The sequence below is a fragment of the Rhagoletis zephyria genome, unplaced genomic scaffold (genome assembly GCF_001687245.7).
Source record: "Rhagoletis zephyria isolate East Lansing unplaced genomic scaffold, Rhagoletis_zephyria_1.1 Rzeph_scaffold_00117, whole genome shotgun sequence".
Taxonomy (NCBI): Eukaryota; Metazoa; Arthropoda; class Insecta; order Diptera; family Tephritidae; genus Rhagoletis; species Rhagoletis zephyria.
In genome coordinates this window covers 110571-137308 of record NW_016157201.1, presented here as the reverse complement: position 1 = coordinate 137308, position 26738 = coordinate 110571, and the positions used below count along the sequence as shown (strand labels likewise).

Here is a 26738-nt window from a genome sequence, read left to right as displayed (position 1 = left end):
GGTTTGTAGATGCAGTTAAAGAAAATACATGAAAAGGTACGATTTTTTTTTAATTCAAAAAAATGTAAATATTTCAAAAACGGTGACACTTTTACCTGAAAATTTTTTGTTTATCAGGGAGCTCACATTTCATATTTCATAGCGTTCATAGACGACTATACAAGGTATATGTCTACGTATTTTTTAAAGCAAAAATCTATTTAATCTATTGAATGTATTTAAAAAGTTTAAAGCTAAGGCAGAAAAAGAGGCAGGGGCGTTTATTAAAATTTTGCGTAGCGACAATGGTCGCGAATACTTAAACAGGGAGTTTGATTTATTTTTGAAACAAAATGGAATACTTCATCAAACAACCTCAGTTTACTCACCGCTGAACGGGATCGCGGAGCGAGCTAATAGAACTTTGGTTGAAATGAGTCGTTGTATGCTAGAAGAATCGAAAGTACCAATAAGCTTTTGGTCCGAGGCAGTGAATACGGCAACGTATTTACGAAATCGCGCGCCTACAAAGGTTCTGGAATTCAAATCGCCTTATGAGTGGTGGCTTGGTTGGAAACCATCCATTTCACATGTAAGATCGTTTGGCTGAGAAGCAGTAGCATTACAGAAGGGCGATTCCAACGTCACGGGTGGGACTTTTGAACAGAAAAAAGTTTTCTTTCTTGTTTAAATTTAAGTAAAAAGTACTGAACAATTCTACATTTTGATAAAGCTACACCTAATTGACTATTATATGAGTTATAACAAGATACGAAAAAAATGCCAGCTTACTTTTATATGGAAAAAATCTGAATTATCTCTTCTGTCACGGGTGGGACAAAAAAATAACCTGCTTTTGGGAGCAGATATATTTTACGAAAACTCTGCGAATTTATTTCACTTTTCTGTGTGAACTTGATGTCTTATAATAAAAAAAAAGAACCACGAATGCAAACAAAGCAAAAACTACAACAAAAAGGATGGCTTTATTATTAAAAAAAATCCAAAATTCCTCTGTCACGGGTGGGACAACATTTGTCACGGGTGGGACTCGTATGAATTTTTATATGAAAAGGAGCTTTTAGTGAGGTCCATATTAAAGATTAGTTATTAAAAATATAAGAAGCCAAGTAGGGGTTCAGTTCACTCACGTTTTATCTTATTTAGTATAGTGCTTTTTATATAGAAGAAAAAGCCTAGCACCGTCAGCCAAAAAAAATATTAAAAATCAACGCGATCTCCTAGCGTCTTTAAATGTTTACTTTTTTCTACTTAAATTTAATACGCTATAAAACTGCATACCTAGAATTTTTCTAAAAATTATGAACAAAAAGTTTAAAATTTTTGGGTGTAACTGTTAAAATTTTTGAAATTTATAATTTTTGTACGAAGTTTGAAATGTGGATTTATGTGGTTCTGGTTATGTAATGTGCTAGACTTTTATAAAAAAAAAACTATGAACATTAAATAAACAAAAGAAAAAACCAAAACTGGTCAAAATGTCACTTAACTTAATCACACTTGACCACAAGGGTATATAAGTAATGGGCGAGTCCGCGCTTCCACCCTTCTCGCCTGCGTCCACCTCACAAACAATAAAGCTTATCAGCCCTGTAAATCTACCTCTGGCAACTGTACCACCTGTAGCTGTCACTGGTGGAACATGCTTGACTGTTGAATTATTCTTATCTAACTATGTGGAAACGAAAATGCAATTGTGGTAAACATTGACAATGAAGTTCTAACTTTATGTAACAAACCCAAAACACAACTTCAACTTCTGTAATTAAATATAACAACTCTTACCTTTTTTGTCACGGGTGGGACAAGACCAATACTGCTTAATAATAACTCATAATATAGATAAAGCACTCACACAATTTAATATATAATACAATTTTATTAAACGCAGATGAGTTCTACTACATATTTTTCTTACAAACACTTGAATTAAGAATCGCAAATTATTTGACAGTACTTTCAACACAACTTACTTTAAAGCTACTAAAAAAATTTAGTTATAACTTGATTTTAAAACGTAAAAAAGGCAATAAAAATGTATTTAAGGCTTTAATTTGTTATTTTTTGGTTGATTCAAGATTTGTACACATGGCTTACACAGGCCTACAAAATTTAAAAAAGTTAAGACCCTGGGACTAGCTTATACTTTTCTAAAGGTTTCGTTGCGCTGACCCTGAATCCAAAATCAGTTTTGCTCGATTAGCTTAGGTTTTCGAGAATTTTGAGCCTAAACATACGAAAAACCCGTTTTTTTCTATATTCTTCATGTATTTTCATCAAGAATAGTTCGTTTTTTACAAAATTGAATAAAACATTTGAAAGCAAAATATTTCCCCTTGATAATGCTGTTTAACTCAACGAGATGTCTTGTTTTAAACCTGAGATATTGTCCATTGAAGTTTATGAGTTTTGCGACATTACTCCTTTGCACAAATGCTTGAAAGATACAACACGAAAAGAAACAGATTTGTTGTATAAGTTTAGGCGTCTTTGTTTACATAATGAATGTATCAATCTGTCACGGATTTTTACTATATCTGAGTCTCGACTTTGAGTCGCCTTCAATTGAAACTCCAAATCGTCTTCATTAACAACAAAAACTACTTCACTTCGACTAAGAGCATCGACATGACCCATATTAGCGCCTCCTCTATGTTGAACGGAATAGTCATAATTTTGCATTTCAAGAGCCCTTCTAGCAATACTTGGGTTAAGCGTATTTTTGCTTAAAGTTAGCGTAAGTGAGTTACAATCAGTGATAATTTAGAAGGGATTTCTTCAAGATAAACTCTAAAACGTCGCAAAGCGTAAATGATAGCGAGGGTTTCTAGCTCAAAGCTATGATACTTGCTCTCAGTATTTGTACTTCGCTGTGAAAAATAAAAAATTGGGTGAAACTTCCCATCTGATTGGCGCTGTAGCAAACCAGCACCAAACCCCTGATCACTTGCGTCACAGTGCAATTCAGTTTCATTTTTGGGATTATATATTGACAAATTGGAGGATCAGTGAGCTTCGATTTTAATTCCGCAATTGCATTCAAACAGGCTTCATCGAGCTCAAACTTTGCGTTTTTTTAGCAAATCATCCAACGGTTTGTCAATTTTTGAAAACTGTAAGACGAATTTTCTGAAATAGTAGGAGCATAGCCCGATAAAAGAATGCAACTGCTTCAAACTTTTTGGTAAAGGAAATTTCGCAACAGATTCTTTGTGCTCCTGATTTGGTTCAATGCCTTTATGACTTACATCGTACCCCAAGTACCGGATGCTATTATGACAAAATTTGCATTTTGACAACTTCAATTCAAGTCCATGCTTAGCTATCTGTGTCAATACCGATTCTAACTCCACTGTTGCTAGCAATATATCATCCATATAAACTATTAGCAGGCCTTTTGAAATGAAATCTTTCAAAATAAATGTAATAAATCTTTGAAATACGGAAGGGGCATTTTTGAGGCCAAATGGCATCATGACATACTCAAACTGGCCACCAGGTGTAACAAATGCCGCATATCTTATCGACTCCTTAGCTACCTTCACTTGGTGAAAACCACTTTTTAAATCCAGTAATGTAAAATACTTTTTCCCACCTAAATACTCTAAACAGTCTTCAATAAGAGGAAGTGGATAATTATCTCTTATAGTAATTTTATTTAAACCCCTATAGGCAATGCACATGCGAGTTTCACCACTTTTCTTCTTAACCAATACTATTGGTGATGCAAATGGATGCACGATTTTCTGAACTTCAAATTTATCTTTATAAGATAATCTTCGTGGATGAGAGTAGATGGGTTGATCAGAGGTTAACTTTATAGACATTTCATATGGTTTTGCCATAGACTCTTTTGGACAGTTCAAATAGCAATCACGTATGTATAATGCGTTCTAATGCTAAACGTGCATCACTATGCAAAGTAGAATCAATATCACAATCAGTAATACTAACACTGGTTTTACAAATAGCCTCGACATCTATTGCACATGCAATATTCCCTTCTATAAAGGAGAAACAATCCGCATTTTGCCGTTCACTTAAAATGTTACCATTCGCTTCTTTACCAATACTGGCCCCAACGGCGCAACGAACACTAATCGGAAGACAATCACTAACCAATCTATCTGGGGATATATCCCCACAAATCTCGCCATCGATAATAGAAGCGAAAGAATGACCATCAGAACAATCATCAATATAGCAATGTTGCAAATTTTTCGGAACCTGAACAATACTATCAATTAAAGACACATTTGATTTCAATTCATTTGATTCCTTTAATTCATATTTTTCTTCACTACAATTTAACATGAAAAGTTGAGTAATAAATGATGTGAAAAAGTCTCTTCCAAGAAGCAGTGGCTTAGAAAAGAGGCCATCTGATACTATGAATAACGAAAGCGTTTTAGATTTGCCATTCAGCAAAATCTCACAATCAATTTTACCAAAGGTTTTGAGTTTAGTGCCACCCAAGCTATAAAAATCAGATAGAACTGGGCCATCGTCAGTTATATCAAAAGCCAAAAGCGTCTTGCTAACAAAGCTGGCAGGACTACCACTGTCAATCAAAGAAATACACTTCGTAAACTTCTTATTGTTCGTGTTCCGATTACAAAAAACAATACTTACAGTCTGATAAGGCTCAACATTGTACACATCCGGATCGGTTGGCTCCTCAGCCACAGCATTTACGGTCGTCTTCGTTGATGGTTGGTTGCACTGATTCAGTAGATGGTCTTTGCTCCCACAGCGGAAGCATGATCCTTTGGCGCGCTTTGGTTGCTTGCATTGTTTCGAAAGATGCCCAATTTGCGAGCAATGGAAGCATATCACATTAGATTCTGATTTGGTCCCACCTTCTGCACGCTGTTGTATATTACGTGTTGCACTGTCACTCGTTCGATTTTCCTCATATCTTATAAACAGCTCCCGAAGTTCATCCAAATTCTTGGCGGTATACAATATTGAGGTATACGCAGTGTTGTATCGCAGTCCCTCAATTACTGCACTAATTACTTCGTGTTCGACTAAACTGGCCTGTGCTGAAATCTCCTTCATTGACAACATGTAGCAAATAATGCCCTCGTTAGGCAAACGCCTGCGTCGGTATAACTCCTTGTATACGTCATTAGTCGATATGTTGCGTTTATACTGCTTCAAAAGTGCTACTTTCAATTCAGCAGACGATGTGCGCAGGAAAATGACGGCTGTACCCGACAGCAGGCGACGCATGCACATATACTTGAAATGGTCATCTTTATAACCGACCTTCACGGCATAATCAAAGCCGTTGATCCACTTTTCAATTGGATAAGCGTTATCTCCAGAAAATTTTGGTACTATCCCGTCAATATCCATAACGGAGATGCGCTGACGTGCACTAGGCGCTTCTAATTCTAATGCTTGCAACTCTTTTTGCAATAATAACATTTTCTTCCGTTTCTCAAGCATAGCTATTTGTGCGTCCAAATTTTCGTTTTCACTAATTTCATCAGCATTCAATTCTCTAACATTAGATTCACCGCCGGCGGCAGCAGCAACACCAGAGTCATTCTCAAAGCTATTCTCCATCCGTCCACCATCTAACAGGGCACGCAATTGAGACACAGTAGAAGTAGCAGGGTACGTAATTCCTGCTATTTCTAAAGCGTTTTGCAGTTCACTCTTATTTAGTCGGGTCATGTTCCGACCCCACACCTGATGAAAACACAAGGAGGGTTTATTGCGGGGAACAATTTATTTAACCAATTTATTTGGCAGCAACAATACAATTCTTTATTTTTCAGCAACAATCCTTCAAACAACTGACACACTCAAACGTTCAATAGCAATTGGCTTCCTTTTTGCTTAGCACGACACAACGAAAGGGCAACTTCAAATTGGATTGAGTGATTTCAAACTCGTTTCGCCTACATGCATACATACGTAAGAAAAGAGCTAGAAGCGCAAAAACAAGGCGAATTAATATAAGGTGATAGCAGGAGTACAAAAACAAAAAATTACATGTATTTTGTTTTTGCTTTGGCGGCATAAACTGTCAAAATCTGTAAGAGTGTGTGTAGAAATTCAAACAAAATTTTTCAATTTGATATCAGAAGCCGTGCGGCGAAACACATACACAAAATCAGCTGAGCTAGTAACACCACCTTATATAAATTCGCCTTGCGCAAAAAAGTACTCAAATAGATTTTAACGAAGCGTTGCCTTGCATTTATTTTCTTTCTCCAGTTTCTCTTTCGTTGTGTTTCACAGAAAAATTTGTATAAAATATGTACATGGTCGCCATGGAATTAGATAAAATAAATTGAGCGATTCACAACGGTGTCGTAAATGTCGTATTGTTGTATGTCGTAAACTTTAAAAGCTTAAATAAATGTTTAGAGAACTTTAAACGTCAACCAACTATTTTTTAGCACTACAAAAAATCATAATATGATATGTTGGTACTTTGCGAACTCCTTTAATTTATTTCTTAGGCGTTTAAAGTTTACGACATACAACGATACGACACTTACGACACCGTTGTGAATACCCCAAATGTATTTTATCATTTCTGCATGGTTGCCAATTGCTCTAGATTACACTAATGAAATATTTTTAACTTAAATAATAAAGTAAATTTCAAACCCATTTATTTATTATTTATTGTCTGGTAGGACAGCTTCTCAAACTATATTGATGCAATGTTTTTCATGTTAAGTTGTTGGAAAATAATGAATTTCTAAATCCCGGGACTAATCCTGGGATCCCTGGGATCGCAAAAATCGAAAACATTAACATCTCATACAATATATGTATGTACAAATGTAGATAATAATGTAAGCGTCTTCCCAGGTTGGTTAAGTGCGGGTATAGTTGCATACTGTATACATCAAATATCCTGCCCACGATATCATTACATTCACACTGAATGTGTACATACATGTATACTTACGTATGTACAAGAAAACAAAGAAACCAGCAAAAATAAAAACATTTCTTATTTGTTTAATTAAATATGTATCGCGTACAGCGAAATTCCCCCAATTTGCAGGGAACTTCAGTTTAGGTGGCATTGGGGAACGGAAAGTTTTTTGCGGGAAATTGGATATGTTACGTTTATAACTTAAAGTACCCAAATTAGACGAATATGTTAACTTTTAACCATTTTTCGCTATTTGGAGCGACATTTTTTCAATTTGAATCGTAATATATCCACAACAAGAGTTTTTCCAGATATAAGCTATATACCAAATGAAAGCTAAGGTTTCGGGCTAGACTTAAGGAAACCTAAAATAAAATCGACTGACCAGCTTTTGAGAAAATACTCGAAATCTATATTTTCAGCAGCCCGATTTTTAGTTTTCAGGCGATAACGTTATGACATATTTATATTTCATAAACGCAAAAGACAGCATTAGATAGCTTGTTTTATGGCCCTTCTACTGATATCAACATGAATGGTATGGAATGAGAAGTGCGGCCTCAGTGGTAGTTTAAAAACGGAATTTTTTCGAATTTCAGGCACCAGCCACGCCCACAAGGGCATACGAATCGAAATATCCTGGAGCAAAACCTTCCTTTTTTTTTTGGTACTTTAATTCCTGAAAGTTTGAAAAAAATTAAATGAAGGTACGTACAGACGCTACACACATCGCAAAGCGTCTCTATATCTTTCCAACTAGTAGCCGGAACTCAATATATAAGGTATCGTTTGAAAGGTATTGGCCGATAGAATAACACTAAATATGTCGGGTATACCCTCATGCCCCCTTAAACCGGCAAAAGCGTTTTTTGATTCGCAACACTTTAGCCAAATTTTTAAGAATTCGGATAATCGTTTATGAAACTTGAATATATTTTCTGGACACACTCTACAAGACCTTTCCAACGATACCTCAAACATGTCGGTTGGACGTCTGGATAAAAACTTCCAAATCTCGTGTATACATAAGCGAGTCATTTCAGCATGCTACTGTGGCTGCTTTCGTCACTCGTGCGCACTGCCGTGCGCTGTGATAGTCTTTATTTTTATCGCTCCGAGTTTTAAAGTGATGCGAAAAATATGTATCACACATTTTTAAAACACAAAACTTGAAACAACAAAACCGCAAAGCTTTGTATGCCAAACTTTAAATTCAGAAACTGACAATTGAGAAAAGACCGAATCTAGAAAAATCGATGACAAACAACCAAGCAGGCAAGAAGCTCAAAAAGTGTTCCACCGTCTCATCCCCTTGAAGGTAGTGTTCGTCCGATACCACCATGTACTCGATGCCTGTACTCATTAAAAGTATCGGTGAGAAAATTCGATGCTACTCACAGTATCGCCAGGAAATACTCGACTATACTTGCACTCGAAAGTACTTCGACGAGAAATTTTAGTACAAAGACCATATACAATATAACAACATACAACAAAGAAACGCTTATGAAAAGCTGAAAACGCCCTTTCATTCACTCCTTTTTAAATTGCCAAACTGTTAAGTTTTAAGCACTTCTGTTAAGAATTACATTACTTGGTTTCCTCACACAGGGAGTTATGGAAATACAGAGATATAATAAAAGCCACGTAGGTACTTCTACTATCGCGCAGGCGCAGTTAGTATGATCAAGGTTGCCAACTATAATTTGCTATGAAGTGCCATATTGAGGATAAAACAGTGCCAAAATATGCCAAATAGAAAAATAAAAGTGCCAAAAAAGCTGTAATTCTTTTTAGTTCTTCTCATTTAGCATTAAAATTACAAACTCATTCCTAAAACGAAATTCCAATGCAAAGTAAGATAAACCAGTTGTATACACTATAGAAATTAGAAAATTTTAGTTTACAAAAAGAAGTAAGGCAACACGCAAGGGATTTCATAAAAATGAATGGAAATATTATTATTTTTCAAAAGTGCCAAATTGAAAAATTAAGTGCCANTCATTCCTAAAACGAAATTCCAATGCAAAGTAAGATAAACCAGTTGTATACACTATAGAAATTAGAAAATTTTAGTTTACAAAAAGAAGTAAGGCAACACGCAAGGGATTTCATAAAAATGAATGGAAATATTATTATTTTTCAAAAGTGCCAAATTGAAAAATTAAGTGCCATTTGAAATAAAATACGGCCAAAAATGGCACGGTTTGAGCCAAGTTGGCAGCCCTGTGTACGATGTGTTTCTCCTGAATACTGTTAAGGCGATGTGGATAATGCTGCATAGTCATGTGCCATGGGATGGTAATGGTAAACGGAAAATAATTGTCTATAATTAACATAGCGAAGTGGTCAAAAGGCTTAGGCCCAATTTCAAATGGCCTACTTAAGTAGAGATTGTTGATTAACTTTCACTATTCATTTTCAGATCATACATTTAATCTGAACTTAAATGTAGTCTGTTCCNGGCCAATATTGGTTATTTAAATATGAGATATGCAACCCTGGGTTTGTACCAAACAACCAAGATTGATTGGTAGGTTGTTTAATCAATCCCACCAAATCCCACTAAAAACAATCAGCTGTTCAGCACAAAATGTTAACAAACAAACAAATGCAACAACAATTTCAAGGAACAAGCAGCAGTGCTGCCAATTGATTGGCATATTTAAATAAAGTCGATCTGAAACCTAACGAAAGCTAAATGGAATTTAAACAGCAATCCCCAATTATACTTAAGTGCCGTTTAAATATTTGTTTGAAATAGGCCCTTAGGGCCCGTTGTTCAATGTCTGATTAACACAAATCGGAAGCTCCGGTTAAATACAACAACTGTTATATGCATGATGTCGAAATCTTCGATAATGATGTACTAGTGATAGCCATACATTGAACCACGGGCCCTTAACTTATATGAAAATGCTTCAGTTTAAGACAGACTTTACATTTAAAGAACTTTTCTATTTAAAGCAACAAAATAAAATCTTTATAAGAGCTGTTTTCATTATATAAATAAAAATAAAATATATAATGTAAAAAAAAAAATATTTTTTAAAAACAAGCTTTTATTTAACATGTATAATCAAAGGAATAAAATAAAATAAATGTTGAAGTTGAAAAGGATAGAATTCCTAAACACTGATCATGTAAATACTAGACATAATTTCTCTGTAAACAGATTTTTTACTTTAATAAACTTTAACTTTAACTTAAAATAAAATAATGTAACAAAAGTTTTTTTAGCAAAGGATTTTTAAAACTTCACTAAAATGAGTAAAATAAAATAAGTTAAGCTTTCTTCAAAGTTACTAGACGTCAGATAAATCTGTATCCGTTTTGTACTGCGACCTTTTTGATTTTAATCAAGTAATCCTTTTTAATGCCGGCTTTGAGGTCAGGGTGTTGATGGAATTAAAACATCGGAGATCGTCTTCAGGGGATTAATTAAATTTTAGCTCCACGACGTCCGTCTCGTTTATCGTTAAACTGCACGGATATTGAACGGCCCTTAGTCAATTGTTGTCGTTTGACAGCGTAAAACTCTCTGCAGTGCGTTTGAGATTTGGTTTCAGCGTTCTACGCTGTTAATTAAATAATTTGGTGTTAAAAACATTAATCTGAAAAGTGCTCTAGCAACGTTACAAAAATTTTAATTTCCCGTGCATACTTTTTAAGAGCGTACATATGTACATATGTACGGATAGACAAATCTGCGATGTTTTTCAAAGCCGCCCACCGACCAATTGCAAAACCGCCTATTTTAGGCACTCGAATTTTTTATTAGAGCGAAAAAACGGTTTTTCTTTGAAGGAATTGCCTTGATAGGTGGTATTTTTTCTAGCTATTATTTTACAAATCTGTTGTTTCAGTAATGATTTTACGATTCTTATGCATAAATCTCGATGCCTGGAGTTCAGGGTTACCAAATCTCGTTTTTGTCACAATGGCTATTTAGGCGGGTTTGCAACTGGTCGACGGGCAGTTTTGCAAAAACATCGACAACATGTATGTATGATAAGAACTTATGTTAGCTTTAAATTTTAACGTTTTCGCAGCTCCCTATGTTGGTGTTCATCTTAAGCAGGGATCACTCGATTTGTTCATTTCGGCAGGTACCGAGTGGTGTTGTTCGGAAATTCTTTTATTGAGCTGAACTCAAATTTCTAAACACCACTCTTTTACTGCCAAAATGTACAAATCCGTACAAATGTATAAATCGTGTGATCTTCACTTAACGGCTTTTTACAACGCTTTTCTCAACTTGCAATGTTGCATGTCCAGCCCACCATTTATATTATAAAGCAAAGCTATTTATGGCAAATTCTAGGTATCAACCTTGTCTAGATATCAACCTCGTTGTAGGCATCATATCAAGGAGATACAATTAGAAGACTCTAGATGTCGCCCCGCCAGAAGAAGTTACATATTGCACCTAAATATATGCACTATTTACATACGCTACAGCGGAAATGGACGACACGCCATTTCTTTAAATGAAATTAGCTGCTGTCAGATGTATGTATGTACATACATATGTATGTTTACACTAAACGTGAGCAAACAACATTTTGCTTGCAGAGTCTTCTGTTCTCTTTCACTGCAAGTTGAACTATTTTAATATCTATTGCAAAATTTTGTACAGTCAAGACTAAAAAGTAGAAAATAANACAGCGTTTAAATATTATGTCCTGGTTATATAAAATAAAACTAAAAAGTTCAAAATAAAAAAATGTACAAAAAATATTTTTTAAAAACAAGCTTTTATTTAATNTGCACAACGCTTTTATAAATGAACTAAGAATTAAAAACTAATACTTATTTCTTAGTCCCATAGAACTTATATAGATAAATTTTGATTTTGAAATTTTAGCAGAAGTCATTATAAACCATTTTTGGGATTAAAAATGAAAAGCGTTGTGCGCATATAATAGACTTGAATTGATATGAAGGGTAATATACATATGAATGAATGTGGATATATGAATAACGACCGCTTAAAATCGATCTCAAATTTATACTTTCTCTGTAGAAATTTTAGGTCTATGTTATGTAGTGTTTTTCTATTGTCAATTAAATCTAATGCTTTGTATTGCATGCGCTCCAGGTTTTTCGTTTTCAATCTCATAAATGGTTTATAATGACTTGCTAAAATTTCAAAATCAACAACGGGCTCTTAGCTTAGATGAAAATGCTTTAGTTTAAGATAGACTTTTACATATAAAGAACTTTTATATTTAAAGCAACAAAATAAAATCTTATTTTCGTTATTTTGGTATGATTGATTCTATATTGAGTTCCTTGGTAAGATCAAATACCGGAAATTAGATTGAATAAATCAGCTGTTAACCTTGGGATATTTCTATACGAATTTCTGTAGATCACCTACCGGGTTGTGGTTTGTACTTGATCTGAATGCTTAAGTTAAATAATAGACCGATTTGTTTCTGATTATGCTCCTAATTCGTGACACATTGGGCGCGTTCATATTGTCTAACCGTGGATTGTCCGTCCTAGAAACGCACAGTTGAGTAGTTCCGCTCAGTTCAACAGTTGCCAACTTTCCGCCATTTTTTCTATCGTACAACTTTTTCGTTATCTGAACTCAACGTGTTTTGCTCAGCCTAAACAGATGATCGAAAAGATTTACGCCGCTTATATTAAATGTACTACGCTCATAAATGGAGAGACAGCGTTTAAATATTATGTCCTGGTTATATAAAATAAAACTAAAAAGTTCAAAATAAAAAAATGTACAAAAAATATTTTTTAAAAACAAGCTTTTATTTAATATGTACAATCAAAGGATTAAAATAAAGTAGTGTAACAAAAGATTTTTTAGTAAGACAATTTTGTCAAAACTGCACTAAAATTAATAAAATAAAATAAGTTANAAATGTACAAAAAATATTTTTTAAAAACAAGCTTTTATTTAATATGTACAATCAAAGGATTAAAATAAAGTAGTGTAACAAAAGATTTTTTAGTAAGACAATTTTGTCAAAACTGCACTAAAATTAATAAAATAAAATAAGTTAAGGTCTCGTTGAAGTTACTAAAAGCCATTTAGTGAAAGGAGTTACTCAAACTCTAATGAAAATTACTAACAATTTGTACTAATTTACTTCGTTTTTAAAAAAGCTTGTCGGCGAATTCAGGGTACATGCATAATTGGTTATGAATGTATATGTATGTACGCAGATATTTAAATGCTGGCTTGCTATTCGCGCGACAAACTTTTTAAAAACGAAGTAAATTAGTACAAATTGTTAGTAATTTTCATTAGAGTTTGAGTAACTCCTTTCACTAAATGGAATAGAATCGACCCAGTACATCGGCTATTTTGCTCTCACGTTTTTTTTGGCTTTAATTTTATATGTAGTATAGATATTCGTATCTCAAAAATTACTTCAGACCGATCTCGACCAAATTTGATACACACATTGTGCTCAACCTCCGATTTCAAAAATATTCATGGCGGTGCTTAAGGGGGCTTAGCGCAATACGTATACCCATGGGCGTAGACAGGGGGGTGCTCGAGTTTTTGAGTTATACATATGTATATGTGAAAAGTGTGTTTTCCTAAAATTCTAAGAAAAACTAATTTTTAGATAATGACCCATGGTATATATCAAATTTGAGAAAATATTGATGAATTCCTTAGTCACACTGCTAAAGAAATTTGAAAGTCCGGTTACTAAAAACATATAATTCAAGGCCGTACTTTTGCTTAAATTAGTTAATTTAGACCGGTGATTCACCCCCAGGGGTTTACGTTGGCGTAAAAAAAATGTGGGGTCCACGAGCTGTAGGTGGGGGACCACGAAAATTTATCTGGTTGCGATGGTAAAGAACCAAAATGGCTGCTTGATAGCCTCATTATTTAACAATAATTTTTTTGACTGGTGTATAGTGCTCTTGACGCACTGCTGCACTTACCATAACGTTGTGTCTTCATACTTAGGGAATCCTTAAAGACCACCCGCAGACTATTTGGCCACAGTTGGCTTAGACCAGGCATTCCTCGATACGCAACCAGCTATAGCACTCCTTACTTCGACCATCGAAGCCACCATCAGAAACTGGGTGAATACTTCGCTCAGCAATAACTGGGGTCATCGACGGAATACGGGTGGGCAAAACACATGTTGCCTTCAATCTCAGAAGTTCTATCTAGTTTTTTCCTCTCATTGAGCAGATGGGACTGCAGGCAACTTCTAGAACTGCTGACTGGCCACTTCAGGCACAAGCACCTGACTGTGATAAACTTAAATGACAACAATCCATTTGCCCATCCTGCCTTGAAGTAGTGATGTTCCAATACCAGTACCTAGAAGTATATACTCGAGTACCTCTATCAAGTACCGAGTATTTTTTGTACTTCTATGCGCGTGTACAAGTACTTCATGGGTATCGAGTACAAAGTGCAGGTATTTACTTGTTTGCTAAATTTGGGAAAATCAACTGAAAACAGTTCTGTTTTTATTTTTGAAAAAAAAACCATTCAAGATGAGTCCTACTCGATTTTGCGAGTGTTAAAACTAAAAGAGTGCACGAAGGTGGAGAACAAAAGTCGTATCGAATTCGAGGAGGATGTGGAGCCAGCCTATGATTTGCAGAAGCACCGTCCAGAATTTATTTTGAAACAGAAGAATCAAACACAAATAAACGATCAGCTTTCTCATTACTTAACGTCTCCTGTTTCAGCAGTTTCATGTAACCCCATTTCAAAATACTGTGGAACTGCAGATCCATAGGTCGCTAGTTCATATCCGGCTCGAAGCACCATGAATAACTAAGTAAGAGGGGAGACCAGTACGTTTGCATGTATGTATTTATACCAAAAAAATATATATTTATTGGACCAAAAAGTAGTGGGTAGGCACTGTAGGCCCTTAATAAAGTTTTATTATATGGCAGTTGAGAAGTGCATGTGCAAAAATTTCATACATTAATTGAAGAAAATTTTTGCAAATGCAGCAGTACATAGCATGCATTTAGGTGCCTGGTGTTAGCAGTCGTGATTAAACACTGTTGAAGCTGATTTCCGGTATTTCTCTTACAAGCGCCTGCAACTATACTTCTTATTTACTACCGCCGGCAGATTTAACAATTTTATAGTGGTTTTACGTTCTTTGGCAAACTACGCTCTGCTAGCCTAATGTGACCAACCGTACTTCTTACCTACATAAGAGCGTTGAGCTTGCGCGCGCCAGTTTTTTTTTTTACCGGTATGTGTTGTTGGCCGCTGTAGCCAAAGGGTTACATACAACTTTCTACAGGGAACGCGACGAATTGCCAAATGAAATGTGAAATGTCATAACTGGGCATCATCTGAAATCTTTGCCAGATTATTTTTCGGATGGTAGTAGTAATATCGGTTTGGTACAAAATCCATTTACGAAGCATTCATATATCTCCAGAGTACTTCGACATTGTAACAACACACATTTGAATCTGTGTCTCTGAAAGAGTTTTGAGTTAGTGTTAAGAGTAAATATCATGAAGTCGCTAAAAAGGCCATCTCAACTTTGCGCCCTTCTGTCACAACGTACTCTGTCAACAAGGGATTCAGCTTACACTTATACAAAAAACAGATTCAGGTCGAAGTTGGATGCTACCCCAGAATGTGCATACAGCTTTCAGACATTATATCGAACTACTATTTTATACAATAATTACTGACAGTGAAACAATTTCATTTTTCACATTAAAATTTAAATTATTTATACTACTTCTAGTAAAAGTTTTTAATCATATTTAAATTGCTCTTCCTTTGATTTTTAGTAATTTGATGTGGGGTTCCATAGAATGAAATGTGGTTAGTAAGGGTTGCATCATCTTAAAAGTTTAAGAACCCCTGATGTAGATGATGTGGAACTTTCATCTTTTTGACCTGGCTTAAGGTTACATGAACCAGGTAACTAAGTGGGCGATCAACGGCGGCTGTCGTGGAAGCATAACATTGGGGAAAGGATAGGAAAGGTGTCGGTCGCCTTGTATTCATAAGCTCTAGGAAACCAGATTTAAGCCTACACTGTTTTAAGGAGACCTTGTGGTGGAGCTCACTAGAGAAGGCTGCCCTTGTAAAACAGGAATTAGCGGAGCCAGGTCGACCCCGGGGACCCTCGCTTGAGGGAACTTAATTTGGAGATTCGGCAACTGGTAAATCAACACAAGCGGACAAAGTGGAAGAGCACATGAATGCCTGTAACTTCACCTCTGGTGTGAGTAAGCTCTGGTCAACCGTGAGGTCCTTGTCCAACCCGACGAAGCGTGATGACACAGTGGAAATTTCATTCGAAGGTCACGCCTCATCGGACCCGAAGAAATGCGCGAACTATTTCAGTCGGCAATTCACACTGCATCCTTCTTTAGACAAGGCCAAACGTCGAGTGACCAGGAGGCTGCACAAACTGCCCAAAAACGATGCACCACTTGTTTTCACCAGCGGTGAAGTAAAGGGGGCCATCGGGAAGGCGAAAGCCTCCAAAGCCATTGGACCCGACGGAATCTGTATGCTGATGTTCAAACATTTGGGGCCTGTGGGGGTAGCATACCTCACGGAGGTCCTCAATTTGTCTATGACCACTCTCATCATTCCTGATGTGTGGAAATCAGGGAGAGTGGTCCCACTGCTGAAACCGGGGAAGCCCGCCAACAGAGGAGACTCTTATCGCCCGATAACGCTCCTTTCCCCGGTCGCGAAGACACTTGAGGCCCTGCTGCTCCCATACTTCACCTGCCACCTAACCCCAGCGAAACATCAGCATGGCTTCCGTAAAGTGCACAGCACAACAACAGCACTTAACGCCATAAACACCCAGATAACCCGCGGCCTAAATCGAAACCGCCCCTGTGAGAGAACTGTCCTAGTAGCGCTGGACTTGTCAAAGGCGTTTGACACCGTCTGCCATTCCACGCTGCTAGAAGACATTGAGGCCTCCTCTCTCCCACAGGGACTGAAGCGATGGTCGGCGAATTATATGACTGGTAGGCAATCATCAGTAATCTTCAGAGATCAAACCTCGAAACCTAGAAGAATAAAACAAGGGGTTCCACAAGGTGGTGTTCTCTCCCCCTTACTTTTTAACTTCTATATCTCGAAACTCCCCCAGCCACCTGAAGGAGTTTCCCTGATCTCCTACGCTGATGACTGTTCGATTTTGGCGTCTGGGAATGGAATTGATGACCTCTGCTCAAAAGTAAACGGCTTTCTCTCCAGCCTTTCTCGCTTCTTCACTGCAAGGAGCCTAACCCTCTCCCCAACGAAATCAACGGCGACCCTCTTCACCACCTGGACGAAGGAGGTCAGGCTTGAATTAGGCATTCACGTCGACGGCACACCAATACCGACGGTGAACAACGCGAAAATTTTAGGGGTTACCTTTGATAGCCTGCTCTCTTTCTCCGCGCACACAACCGCAGTTGTCAACAAAGTACAGAGCCGCAACAAGGTCCTCAAGTCGCTCGCCGGCAGCACTTGGGGCAAAGACAAAGAAACGTTGTTGGCAACATACAAGGCAATTGGCCGGCCGGTTCTAAATTATGTTGCGCCAGTTTGGACGCCGGGGAATAGTTGGACGCAGTGGACGAAGCTACAGACTTGTCAGAACGCCGCACTCCGGACAGTGACCGGGTGCCTTCTGATGACGCCTGAGCATCACCTACACAGTGAGGCCCAAGTGCTCCCCGTAAGGGAACACAACAAGATGCTCTGTAAGCAGTTTCTTGTGGGGTGTCACAGAAGTGAACACCCCAACAGACCACTGCTGGAGGAGGAGCCTCCGCCCAGGCACGTCAGGGGGCACCTATTCATGTACAAGGACGCAGTCCAGACCTACACAGACCAACCACTGGACCCAATGACGTACAGACGAGCGATTAACGACATTCATAGGGAGTCTGTCTCCACCTACCTCGACTCCCGGCCTAGGAATGTCGTTATCGGAGCCCAATCACCACCTGTGGAAGAGACGGAGCTTCAGTTACCTAGAGAGACCCGCGTTACCCTGGCTCAGTTACGGTCTGGATATTGTAGCCGCCTAAACAGCTACCTGTCCAGACTCGACCCAAACATCCCAAATGAGTGCCCGGCATGTGGAGACTCCCCCCACGACACCAACCACCTCTTCACATGCCAGCTCAATCCGACTCAACTAACACCTCTCTCCCTTTGGTCCGACCCCATCGAAACAGCTCGTTTCCTGGGCCTACCGTTAGTTGTGCTTGACGATAATGATTAAAAGTTGACCCGAAACAGGCGGGGCTTAGTAGTGCCGCTACAACAACAACAGGAATTAGCGGAGCATTGGGAACCACACCTCCACCTGCGGATATTGCAGACAGAATTGTCGCGGCACGAACTGCTGTTTGGCTAAGGGAAACCAGGTCCTTTTGTGACATAAAAAAGGAAACGAAGACATTTGTCTGCTGCAACAAATGTCTTTATAGGGTATTTTAAAGGACGTTACCTCTCAAGGGCTAGTGATGAAGGTTCTGACAGGCCATTGTGCGATTGGTATTTATGCGGTGAAACTAGGAATTTCGACTGATCCTTTTGTATCAGCTGTCAAAAGGAAGATGAAGTGGAATCATATCCACACTTTCTTTTCGACAGTCCAACCTTCCCGAGTCTCAGGGATCGAAAGTAGCCGCATTCGAAATTTGGTAATCGGCTCGCAGCGTTAACCCAACCTAAGCTGTACTTCTTTGAGCTATGAAATAGTTGGTCACATTATGTTAGCCATATATTTTACTATGTTTTGACCGCCTTTGTATCAAGACCCCTGGACCATATAGGGAATTCATTTATATTTTAAATTGCATTGTCATCGTGATTGGAACTATGCTGAAAACTTCTACCTTGTCGGGAAGTTAGTTTAAAATCGATTGGAAATTTCCGCAGGATGACCAAGTTAAATAAAAGCTTGTAAAAAAATAACCTTTGCCAGCTTCAGGCATGCGCAAAGCGAAATTTATGTACAAGCAGCGCTGCGCGCAAAACGAAATTTATGTATGTACAAGCAGCGCAGCGTTCAAAACAAACAAACACTGTACATCGTGTATTTCGGTTGGCAACTGTTTTTGTTTATTATTATTATTATTATTATTACCTTCCTTTTATTAGCTCGGGATGTAACTATGTAATATTGTTGCGCCTAAAAGATGCAGCGATTTCTATTCTCAAGTTACATACCTGACGACAGTACGAATGGCAATTATAATAGGGAGGTTTTAGTTTTTTAAACTATAATTTTATTTACTTCAAAATGCTGCTTGCTGCGATATCGGCACATGCTCACTGTAAAGGCTCTGTTATGCATACTTGGCATTGCATGCACTGCAATACCATTTTTACGTAGAAATCAAAAACCAACAGACTTTTACGTATGTAATGCTGTGCGTTGGGTAACCGCTTACACGCGAAGCTCATTTAACAGATTCCTTATGTGACATCGCTCAAGCAATGCCAAGTATGCATAATGGAGCCTTAAGCTTATTGGTGTGGCATACATACATATGTACATTGATCTTCAGCTTCTTTATTTCATTGTTAGTTCAACAGATCAACATTCAATCAATCCAATTAGATTTTAATACATGCATACATATGTACATAAGTATGTTCAAATTAGAATTGATATGGTAAAGTAATTTAGCCCTGTTTTTTATGGGAATCCTGCCCCTATCTAGCCAAATTCCATTTTTCCAACGCTGTAGTGGCATGCACAAACAACAGCAAATCATTTATGTATGTACCGTGGGTAACAAAGTGCGGCGCCGCGCCATTGCGCTGATACCGAGAACTGAGTTACTGGCGCCGATACCGATTTTCACAACTCAGTAACGCAATGGCGCCAGCAACACCGGAACCAGTGTTGCCAAACATGAGCTCTTCCTACCAAAATTGGTAGGTTTTTTTCCATTTGGTAGGTTGGTAGGCTAGATTGGATTTTGGTAGGTTCCGCGACAATAATAGGTATTTGCGAAAAATATAAAATATGTATCTCCAAACATTTTAGCAATCTTGTTTACACGAATATTTCACCGGTGGAGTCCACCATTGTCTACCTGACAGGGACTTCATTGCATGACTTGAGGAATATCACCAAAACTAACCTATTGGTCTTTCAATATGGTAGTAGATAGGTATTCAGTTGAGGAATGCACTGCGACCAGGAGATCTATTCTGCCCTCAATATGGTAGTAAGACCCAATGTTACATATGCGGTACTGGTGACCAAAAGCTACTCATGTAAAGGCGGGTTNGAAAAATATAAAATATGTATCTCCAAACATTTTAGCAATCTTGTTTACACGAATATTTCACCGGTGGAGTCCACCATTGTCTACCTGACAGGGACTTCATTGCATGACTTGAGGAATATCACCAAAACTAACCTATTGGTCTTTCAATATGGTAGTAGATAGGTATTCAGTTGAGGAATGCACTGCGACCAGGAGATCTATTCTGCCCTCAATATGGTAGTAAGACCCAATGTTACATATGCGGTACTGGTGACCAAAAGCTACTCATGTAAAGGCGGGTTCCAGCTTTAGCAAGCCACGCCGACTGGTCCACGTGGCCTCTACACGAGCTATGTTTTTTGTCTATTCTATTTGAAAAAGAGGCCTGCTGAAGCGCCCTCCGACTGACCAATATGATCAGCAAGAAAATTTCGGGTCTTCGGGATCGTTTGGAGGTTCTAAAGCCGTTCCTTAATAATCCCGAGTTATCCTTCTACAAACCCTACAAGGTCACAACTCCTGAAAGGACCTGCAGTGAAGTGATAATAACTATGATTGAGGAAAGGTCCCACGCATGGTATACAGACGGATCAAAGATGGACGACGAGAGTACCGGGGCAGGCAAATTTGGAACGAAATTCCAGAAAGTCTACCAATTTACACTTACCCTATATTCCAGGCGAAATTCTTCGCAATCGGAGTCTTTGTAGAAAGACAAATGGGGCCAAATTAAATATTATGTCGGATAGTCAGGCAGTTAAAGCCTTAGACTATTTTAAAACGGCAGCAGGCTTTTGGAAAGCTGTAAACTTTTTTGAACCACTTGGGAGCTCACAATAACGTAACGCTGTGGTGGGTTCCGGGACGTGAAGGGTTTGAAGGCAACGAAAGCTGACTGCCTCGCAAAGCGTGGAACCCAAATGCACTTGCATGGTCCCTAGTCTTTTGTGAGCTGGTGGAGGAAACCCCAGCAGACTGATACACTTTGGGGAACGATTGTCTTCTTCATCCAAAATTTTAAGCATGGCGCCCTCAAAGTGCCTAACTTCTTAAACAGAATAAGGCTGGAGTGATTACAATTAGGGTTAAGCAGAATAGATTTCCTTAGGTCACAGCGCGTGTATATCCGACGTAATAATAATAATAATAATAATAATAATAATAATATGCATGTGTAAAGAGACAAACCTTTGTGTACGTCTGTACAGTAAAATGAATTGTTATACGTAGTTAATATGTTTTTATTGTCTTAGCTGTGTTTTAGTTTTTCTAAATGTTATGTTATCTACATTTTTAATAAACTTGATATTAAAAGCAATATTAAAAACTTAAACGAAATTTTGGAAGGTTTTGGTTGATTTTGGTAGGAAGTTTGGTAGGAAAAAAATTGTCCGTGGCAACACTGACCGGAACACTGACAACACCGGGCGGCGCAAAGAACCAGCAAAGAACACACAAAAGAAATGTAACTTCTAAAATCTGCAGCACAAGGCGAATTTTTACAAGGTGGTGTTGCTAAAATTAGCCGCGGTCTTTCTGAATGTGAAAATTATGTGTTTGTTGTATTTTTGTTTTTTGAACTTGGGTATACTTGAGTGGTTTTTGCCCAACCGGTACCACCTTGTATTAATCCACCTTAGTTTAACACCGGAACACTGACAACACAGGGTGTCGCAAAGAACCAGCTAAGAACACCCGAAATAGAAGTATCTCTTGTAAAATGTGCAGCACAAGGCAAATTTATACAAGGTGGTGTTGCTATAATTCGTCGCGGTCCTTCTGAATGCGAAAATGATGGGTTTGTTGTATTTTTGGGTTTTGAAGTTGGGTATAATTGAGTTTTTTCTCAACCGATATCACCTTGCTGGTGGAGTGCAGCAATAAAGGAAATGAGCTTTAGCCTGAAGAGGCGCAATTGCGCCAACACACTGTGCTGATTCCGACAGTTGCGCTGGAGTTAGGGTGTCAGAGCCAAAAAATTTGCGCCGTTACCCAGGTCTGCACGGGAGTCTCCGGGAGCTACTCGGCTTTCATGATTCAATAATACAAGGTTAGATAATTATTGACAGCTGCGGTTTGACACTCCCTTACAAAAGGTTGCATTTACGAAGGACGGAGAAAGGGGAACAATGAAATCTCTTGGTGCGAAAATGGTAGTAAAAAAGTACAAAATTAGTAGTGAAATTCCTTTTGTAAATTCTAATGTATTTGCAGGAAATCTGGCATTTTAAACGAAATGTTGAACGTAATATTGATATATCTACGTGAATTACGTAATTTATGTGCTATTTAGCTGTATAAAAACTGCAAAATGACTCAAAATTAAAATAAGACTACTATGAGATTGATGTAAACATTCAATTTAATAACAGTTTATGTTTTCATCAGTTAAATATGCTTCATATGCATATACAAATAAACATATTACCCAAACGCTCATACTTCTATTTCACACAAAGCTACACTGTTTCCATGTAAATGTGCAAAGAAGCAACACGGTGCCACTGGTAAGAGAGCGGTGCGAGAGAGACAACTGTCAGTTTATCGAACCTTGTATTATTGAATCATGCTCGGCTTTCACATATAAGTCGTGTGTGCGCAGCTGCCGAACTTATGCGCCGCTAGCAGCCGGTCAGTTTGCGTTTGTATTTCGTGCTGTAAGCATCACATCCCAGTAGAAATTTGATGCATACGACATCGCTGTTGGTGGCATGAACTTGCTACTGTATATACATCCCAGTATAAATGAACCTTCATTTCCATTTAACACGCGTGGTTTCTCAGAGCGTATGCGTACTCTAACCATACACTTGTACCACTGCTGTATGCATATGGCTGTATTAATGTTTCAAACATACAAAAACGCATTAATGGAACAGTATTAAAGCATTCTTACAAGATATGTATCCCCATATGTAACTGCTACTTTTCTGATACATTTTAATATACGGGGACATACAAAAAAGTAGCATTTACATATGCAAATGCATATCTTGTAAAAGCCCGTTTGTGCTGAAAATAGTATCGTACAACACGTCCGTTCACTAAAATATTTGTACAAGACTAGGGATGCAAACGATGCATCGATGTTTTTGAAACATCGATAATATCGGTTCAATTTTCGATGTTTGCCATCGATGTTTACAATTTACTAACATCGCGAAATGGGCGATTCATCGATGGAAGTTTTACCGATGTTTTAAACATCGACTTTAAGGAGACTCTCCGACTTTCTTTCGGTATGTTTGACTGACCTTAAATTTATTATTCATTCAGAATTTTTTTGTTATTTATGGCCGTATAACAATTATATTCAACAATTTTATTAAGCTTGAGGCCGTTTCTTAAGAAAAAGCTATTGAAAATCAACAATAACTTACAAAAGGTAGAAGTTATAGCTGCTATTTCGAAGATCACCACATCTCCTCAGTGACCGCTGTTGAAGAAGTCTGATTAGAAGATGTGGTGATCTCCCAAATAGCAGCTATAACGTCTTACCTTTGTAAATTATTGTTGCTTTTCCACAACATTTTTCATAAAAAACGGCCCAAGCTCAATAAAATTGTTGGATTCATTGTGAATGCTAATAGCCTAGCCGTTAAAACAGAACCAAACACCCCTTAATTTCAACAAGATCAGGCCTAGGATCTTTAGGCCCGAACGACCTTACGATGGTATGCATTTTGATTCTAATAATAGAAAGGGTATAGAAAGGATATATAATAAAATACAGGAAAATACATTCATAATTATTAAAGTATTCAATATTGCCTTAAATTCAACTAGAAATTAACAAATTGCAAAACATCGGAAACCATCGATATATCGATATATCGATGTTTCTCTGGCGATATATTTTAGCCCCGATGTTCTTTTCTCCGATGCATCGAGACATCGATGTATCGATGTAACTGCTTAAAATTTGCATCCCTATACAAGACTGAAAATATTACAAAAATTCCACTTCAAATTTATCAGGAAATGTACTTAAAACAACAACAACGTACGTACGCTTGCAGTTCGCTAGAATTTGAATTTCTTTGTGGAAATTCATGACTACGCATGAATTGTTCACACTAATTCACTCATATAACAAGCATTCTTCACGAATGCATACAACCGATTTCTGCTGGGATACGCGAGCTGTTTTGCTGAGTACACACATACAGATACAAAAATATTGCGCTTCTATTGGGAGCTCTACCAACGCTGTGCACCACTGACATATGTATGTCTATTCGTTGGGCTTCATGGGAATTCGGAACATTTTTTTCGCGAAGTTGCTAAATTAGCATGTACGTTAGAAGGTGAGGCGAACTCCTCGATTTTGAGAAAGTTGCTCTGTCTGATGAAGAGTCGAATGGCGTCGATCAAGCTTCGTACGCTGACTTGGCGGTCTTAACTAACCTTCTTTTCAGAGGCTATCGAAACAGATTACAGACATTTCACAGCTAATCTTAAAAGAACCATTTGAGCTTGCTATTCAGAATGAATAAAATAGAGAAGTTATTCACCCCACACTACTCTCGGCCTGTGTATTTTTGTGTTGTAATTCTCTCCCAAAACTCTTATAGCCGGTTTCACCAGCAATTTAAATGGAAAATGTTTTTTTATTTTTTGTCAATTTCCATATAAAATTCAAAAAACTAAAATGATTTTTCACTTAAAGTGAAATTGGCTGTGATGGTCTCATTTATGAAATATATTTAAAGAGCTTTATAAGTAAGTTTAAATAAAATTCAATCTAAGAAGCGTTGTTTATTTTTTTTTGGAGTGTGGGTGTTAGTTAATATCTTTTGAAAGGTAATTAGAAAATATGTAAAGTACCGACGTTCTCTTGGAAATTTAATTTATGATCTTACAACTGGAGTCTACTATCGCACCCTTTCCTTAAACGTGTATTAATTCAATATTCAAATACAGTATACATATTTATCTAATTTGAAAAAAAGTCTCCATACTATACAAATATATGTGAGTAACAAAACAAAAATACGTTTAAGGCGCAGCGAAGCACGCCGGGGATTCGCTAGTGTCATATAAATAGGCGGTGTCACGCCCATTTTCCTAAGATTTTATGAAAAATAAATTTTTTGCTTAACCCTCTCAGTACAAAAAATCAGCTGCAGAAGCTAAAGATCTGAAAATTTTTTTACCGGCTAATTTTGAGTCATTGATTTCAAAAATACAATCAAAAATTTTATTAAACTCTTAGTTTTACCGTTATTTAGCGTCCATTATATTGGACAGTGGTACTCTAGATTTGTAAATACTACATGTTTGGCAACTTTCATAGATTTTTTTTAAATCAGCGATAGTCAAATTTTAAAAATTAAAAAAAGATTGCGGCTTATTAAAATTTAACCGATGAAAGCTTTCAAAAAGCTATGTCTAACAATATATTCTTATACACCATTTTAAAGGTCTATAAATCCTCTTTTCAAAACATTTTCTATTTTTTGGATGAAAAATAGTCAAGCTGTTAATAGTTAAGAGCATCAAGTACAAACATAACGGTTGTTTTGAAGTAAAAGAAAAATAGAGGGTTCAGGAACTATAGGGAACCTATTTCGTGATGTTGTACTCGACCATAGCTACAACCTACACTAGGTCTGGTTTCGGGTGTATTTCATGATTTTTTTTTTGTATCACCGTGTTATATAGAAACGAAAATTGAATAGAGGTAGTTTGACTATTGTTAAGTTGATAACTATTACTGTTATGAAACGAAGTTGAATTCATTGCATTAAAAGGTAGTGCAAATGGAAAGTGGTTAGGTTGGAAATCGAAATTTAATGGATTTTTATTTATTTTAGGAAGAAAAGTATTTTTATTTCTGAGATAATCGATTTCATTATCAAAGACATTACTTTCTGAACGAAAAATGGCACTGAAGATGGCACAACGCCGAACCGGTTTGTCCTCAAACCAAATTTGATGTGTATAAAGTTAGCGAAACAACATCAAGCAAAAAATGTCGCATATACAAACCAATTTGCCGTTTTTTTGCCGTTAATTAGTCGTGGAGAAACTAATTTTGTCGCTCTGGTATTTTTTTAGATATAAGGTGCTTTGCTAACTTTACATAAAGTTAGCGAAGCACCCCTCCAAACTCAAAGACAAACGACTAGGCTTTATGTCAAAATTTGCCGTTTTTTGCCGTTCTAAGATGAGCTAGTTTACTTTTGAAAAAAAAAATAATAATTCAATTCAATGTAATTTTTAGAAGAAAAGGATAATAATATAATAGAAAAGCAAACCCGGTTTCTTTATGTACCACTTTGATATTTAAACAAACAATAATCACCATGGTTAAAATTCAAAAAATTAAGAAGCTTTCTTATCTCAATCAAACGACAAAATCAAAAACAGTTTAAGTGCACAAAGCAAGCCAAACGGCAAATTATGTCACAAAAAAATTAATTGTTTTTATTATTTTTAACCAATTTTTAAACCGCTTTCCAAGTCCCTATTTTTTTTTAAATAAGGCTGTTTAAACAAAAACAAATAAACGAGAAAATCAAAAACAGTTTTAATGCACAAAACAAGCCAAACGGCAAATTATGCAACAAAAAAATTAATTGTT

The 26738-nt window shown here is 37.1% G+C and overlaps 2 protein-coding genes across 10 annotated transcripts in view; one reads left to right on the top strand and one right to left on the bottom strand.

The window, feature by feature from the left end:
- myo (growth/differentiation factor myoglianin) overlaps positions 1-26738 on the top strand; it is a 152483-nt gene that overhangs the window by 116816 nt on the left and 8929 nt on the right. The gene's annotated exons all lie outside the window — the stretch shown is intronic.
- LOC108378590 (uncharacterized) lies at positions 4359-6013 on the bottom strand. The gene is made up of 2 exons (XM_017634894.1): positions 4633-6013; positions 4359-4561 (listed from the first exon to the last, which is right to left on the bottom strand). The coding sequence occupies exons 1-2, from the start codon at positions 5683-5685 to the stop codon at positions 4556-4558; spliced, it is 1059 nt and encodes a 352-aa protein (XP_017490383.1). The 5' UTR covers positions 5686-6013; the 3' UTR covers positions 4359-4555.